This window comes from Lathyrus oleraceus, chromosome 4 (genome assembly GCF_024323335.1).
Source record: "Lathyrus oleraceus cultivar Zhongwan6 chromosome 4, CAAS_Psat_ZW6_1.0, whole genome shotgun sequence".
Lineage (NCBI taxonomy): Eukaryota > Viridiplantae > Streptophyta > Magnoliopsida > Fabales > Fabaceae > Lathyrus > Lathyrus oleraceus.
In genome coordinates this window covers 496,234,542-496,239,612 of record NC_066582.1, presented here as the reverse complement: position 1 = coordinate 496,239,612, position 5,071 = coordinate 496,234,542, and the positions used below count along the sequence as shown (strand labels likewise).

The 5,071-nt window shown below is 34.8% G+C and overlaps 1 protein-coding gene across 1 annotated transcript; it reads left to right on the top strand.

Moving 5' to 3' along the window:
- On the top strand, positions 1 to 3,320 carry LOC127076722 (RGG repeats nuclear RNA binding protein A). The gene is made up of 7 exons (XM_051018478.1): positions 1 to 481; positions 1,154 to 1,487; positions 1,573 to 1,638; positions 1,783 to 1,918; positions 2,085 to 2,240; positions 2,365 to 2,418; positions 2,869 to 3,320. Exons 1-7 carry the CDS (start codon positions 289 to 291, stop codon positions 3,064 to 3,066), a joined length of 1,137 nt encoding a protein of 378 aa, XP_050874435.1. The 5' UTR covers positions 1 to 288; the 3' UTR covers positions 3,067 to 3,320.
- The last annotated feature ends 1,751 nt before the right edge of the window (positions 3,321 to 5,071 follow it).

Genomic DNA, 5,071 nt, shown 5'->3' with positions numbered 1-5,071 from the left:
ATAAAATAAAAAAACAAAAAAAAAGTAATATGGGTATGCACTTCCCAACAAATATAAATAAATCTGAGTTTAGAGATTAGGTTCACTCTCTTCTTCTTCCTAACACTGCGCGGCTAGGGTTTTTCATTCCTCTTCTTCAAACCCCTCTCTCCATCTCTCTCTTCCTTTCATACCCACCCTCTCGATCTGTAATTCTTATTATGGATTTTTATTGTTAGTGTTAATCATCAAAACAAAAATCGAAAACAAAGAGAATAACGAGGGTTTGTTGTTGTGAATTTCTTCAAAATGGCGACAATTAACCCTTTTGATTTGTTGGGTGACGATGCTGAAGATCCTTCACACTTGATTGCTGCTGAACAACTCAAAGCGGCGGCTGCGGCTGCGGCTGCTCCCAAAAAGGGTTTGGAACAAGGCAAACAAGTTGCTCCCAAAAAGGCTGCTCTTTTGCCTTCCAAACCACTACCTCCCTCCCAGGCTGGTTAGTTTTTCGATTTATTAACCTAAGGTTTTTCAAACTTTTTTATTTGTTTTGGGTGGTTCGTGAAATTGATGCTTTTCGTATGCTGTTTTAATAGCCGTGATTTGATTTATCTGGGTTTTTGTTTGATTTTAACAATTATTCATTTGTTTTTTTAGGTTGATTATGTGTTTGATATTTGTACTTTTAACCAATTTTTAAATTTAGGGTTTAATGTATTGATTTATTGATTCATCCGATTCAATGATTGGTATATGTATATGTAGTGTTTGAGTGAGATGGTTGTTGAATTCGATGACTTATTAGTGTTGTTCACGTGTGTGTGGTTGAGCATACTTTTTATCATCTGATGTGTAGTTGATACATCAAGATATTAGTGTTTTACTACTTTAGTCCATGTTTATTTTTCTTTGTTGAACCACCGAAAATGCAAAAAATTGTTTATTGCTTTGATTGTATATTTTACTTGTATCTTTTATGTTGTGGATTTTTTTGAGGTTTTGTCTGTTGTATTCAATAGCCCATTATGCAGATGATGTTGTGTTTCTCTCCTTCAATGTTGATATTGGTCATTTCTGTGCACTGATAGTGAGGGTGATTGTCATTATGTAGATGTTGTTTATTGTATTTCTTTTCCGAATGTTGATGTTGATCTTTTCTGTCTGTTGATAGTGAGGGAGTCAAGAAACGAACCATCTCGTGGTGGCCGTGGAGGTGGACGGGGATATGGAGGAGGATTTGGACGTGGTCGCGGTGGTGGTGGCGGCTTTGGTCGTGACTTTTCCAACGACGATAACTCCTCTTCACTGCCTGTTCCTCCTGCTAATCAAGGTTCTTTTGAAGGGGATTCTGGGAATCCCTCTGAAAGGCGTGGTTATGGTGCACCTCGTGCTCCTTACCGCGTCGGCGGAGGTGGCGGTCGTCGTGGAGGATTTAGCAACGGTGAAGGTGGTGAAGAAGGACGTCCACGAAGGACATTTGATCGCCACAGCGGGACTGGACGAGGGTAACATCACTATACTATTACTCATTAGTGTTTTTAAAAAAAATATTTTTCAATCCTTATTGATTTTACCTTTTTCAATTTGCAGAGGCGGATTCAAACGTGAAGGTGCTGGACGTGGTAATTGGGGAACTCAGTCGGATGAAATTGCTCAGTAAGCTATTAAGCAACGATTTATTGTATTTTATCGTCATTTTAATGATAAATAAGTTACATGCATAGTTTCTTTTGTAAATTATTTTTGCTTTACATTTGTCTTCATTGTTTATATCTTCTTTTCATTTTTCAATTTGCTTAGGGTGACTGATGAAGTTGCTAACGAAACCGAAAAGAATGTGTCTGAGGAGAAGCCTGCTGGTGAAGAAGATGCAGCTGCTGAAGGAAACAAAGAAGCACCTGCTAATGAAGCTGAAGAAAAGGAGCCTGAGGACAAGGTGGGTGTCTAGTTCAAAATAATACTGTATCCAATTACCAATTTATGTTGGTTTACCATTTATATAATGTTTTACAATTTTTGAGACTTAGCTTTTATATTTAAGACTTGAATTGTATATGACATTGTTTGTTCTTTGTTTAATGAAATTGATTTGGTGTGTTTAGGAAATGACACTAGAAGAATATGAGAAAGTTTTAGAAGAGAAAAGGAAAGCTCTGCAGGCACTCAAGGTTGAGAGCAGAAAGGTGGACACAAAAGAGTTTGAATCCATGAAGCCACTTTCTTGCAAGAAAGAAAATGATGAGATCTTTGCTAAACTGGTTAGCTTCTTTTTCTCTGCATTCAGTCCTAATTTGCGGCTTTATTATATTAGTGATGTATAGAGATATGCATTTACATTTTCCATTTAGATATGTATTTACATTTTCCATTTTTTCTTTGCAGGGATCTGACAAGGACAAACGCAAAGATGCCTTTGAAAAGGAAAAGGCAAGGAAGGTGAGTGACTATAATATTTTTCAATTAACAAAATGACTGTTTTGTTATTTCGAGTATTTGAAATATGTTATATGTTCTACTCTTATATTAGTGTAGACATATGAGACGATAAAGTGTGAGGAGACATAATTCCTTTGATCAAAACATTAAATTTGGGTTTTTTTAACTATTATATTCTGTACAAAGAAGACTATATTCAATGTTTTCCTTGGCGCATTTGTGGATCAACTTGCTACTGCCGTGGTTGTGGGTATTTTGGTTTTAATCCTTCAATTTATTTGTTTCTATTTATATGTTACAATGACACTGCCACGTTTCAAACTGTAATTGTCACTGATGCTGTCTTTTTGCTTTTGTTGACTATGCCATCAATATCTTAATTTTATGTGATTGTGTACATATTAATCTGAACTCATCTGGTTTTCATTTGATTGGACTTGATATTGTCAGGCTCTGAGCATCAATGAGTTTCTTAAGCCTGCTGAAGGGGAGAAGTATTACAGCCCAGGTGGACGAGGTGGACGCGGACGTGGTGGTCGTGGTGGTTCAAGGGGAGGAGGAGGTTATGTTGGAAATGCATACAGCAATGCGCCAGCCCCATCTATTGAGGATCCGGGTCAATTCCCAACCTTGGGTGGTGGCAAGTGAGATAATAGTTCAAAACATTTCCCCTGTCCCTTTATTTACCTTCAATTTTGGGTTCTTATTTGAACTTGTTAAGACAAAGACTTCTTTTGGTAATTGGATTTTAATATTATGAGTTAGAAGAATCTTTATTTAACTTTTTTTTAATGTATATTTAGGCTGTTCCTCATTAGGAGGTCCTTGTTACCTCTGTAACATTTACTCTTGTGTTTTGCTGTGTTTTGACATTCTAGGGGTTATTGAGTTAAATGTTTTCAGTTTTGTTTTTTTATAGATTGAGGGTTTTCAGCTATGTTTGTGGTTGTTCGGATAAGGTACACTGTCCAATGTGTGCATGACCTTTTGAGCTGTGTCTTTCAATCGGATGTATTTATAATTAAAGACAGCATCCTAAAGTCCTATGGGAGCAGGGACTCTAAAGGGAATTTAGGAAACAATATAATTCTTTACTATAACAAAAACTTGATTTAGGAAATCAGTCTCCAAAATCTTAATACAATATGAACTTTTTCAAGCAAGACACTTTTTTGTATTATGAAGAAAAATAAACATTAAAATTCGCCCTTATAAACAATTCATATTTTCCACTACAGTCTTCTCCTTATTCAATACCATTTATTTATATTTTCCACTAGTCTTCTCATTCAAGAATGAATTTCTTTACCTATTGAAAATTCTTTGCTTACTTATAGACACATAGAGTCATGCACTCATTGGTTAGGCAACCTCTGTAACTAATAACAAGTTCTTTCCAAGACTTAAATTCATTCACATCTGTGGTACCAAGTGGCTATAAAGTTATAAACCAATGCGCTACCAGTTCATTTATTTTAGGAAGTGGTACTAAACATTTGTAGTCATAATACAATATCTCGACATGAAGCAATTTTTTCTCCCATTACCACAATAATTATACCAAAAATTCCTACATTCAATATAGCAAGGAAATAATTATTCAATAGTATGTTATACATTATGAAGCATGTACACGACCCTGATATTGATACACCAACCATGAGAGATATCACCTAATAATTCTTGCAATATGATTATGGGTGACAAAACCACACTATCTAATGTCCGTTATGTTTTTTACAGACTTTGTGGATGTGTATATTAACATAAGATTCGTTCCACCCTCACTTTTTGGTAGAATAGTCTATATAAGGTTTGTTCCACTCTCACTTTTTTTTGTAGAATGATCTAGGTTTTAAATTCACACACTCAACTATATCCGCTCCGTTCTCCTTTTTTTTGAGTCTTTACATAATGAATCTATTCAGGATATATATGTCCATTTGTCACCTCTAATTATGATGAGTTAGTTAGAAAAAGTGACTGACCACATATTTTAACCGACCCAAAAAGAGTATATCATCCATTGTACTAATGTCCAGAGCCAATTGCTTTCATCTTTGATAAAAGATCATGCGGAACACATGGCATATCAATATCAAGATTTGCATTTTAAGGTTTTGGATACAATATTTCTTTCTACTTAATTTCCTAATAATCCCTACCTAGAGTATGTGTAGTTAATTTCTTTTATATGTTGAGATTATGTGTGGTTAGTTAGAGATCTGTGTAAATCCTGATCTGGAGGACAATATATAACTTATTTTTGATAAATTATTTTCGTAATACGTGTTAGTTTTCCTTAATTCATTACATTATCATGCCACTTGTTAACTTCATTCAAGAGAAATTTTAGAAGAAATCTCTTGTAAATATTAGTTCATTGGGTTTTTAATTTGTACATATCTATCTATAATGATCTACTTTTAATGTCATTGTAGTTTTTTTTAATCATAAATATCTGGTTCACTGAACCGATTAATTCGGTTTTCATCAAGTTTTGACATCAAGTAGTTCCAACCTCCTTCAGATCGTAGTTGCGGAGGATCGATTTTGAATTGAATAGAATAAAGATTACGAGTTCAGGAAATTCACTAGGCAAATAGGATGAATATTTAACTTGTCACCTCAATTGTACCCAACACTCCCATAT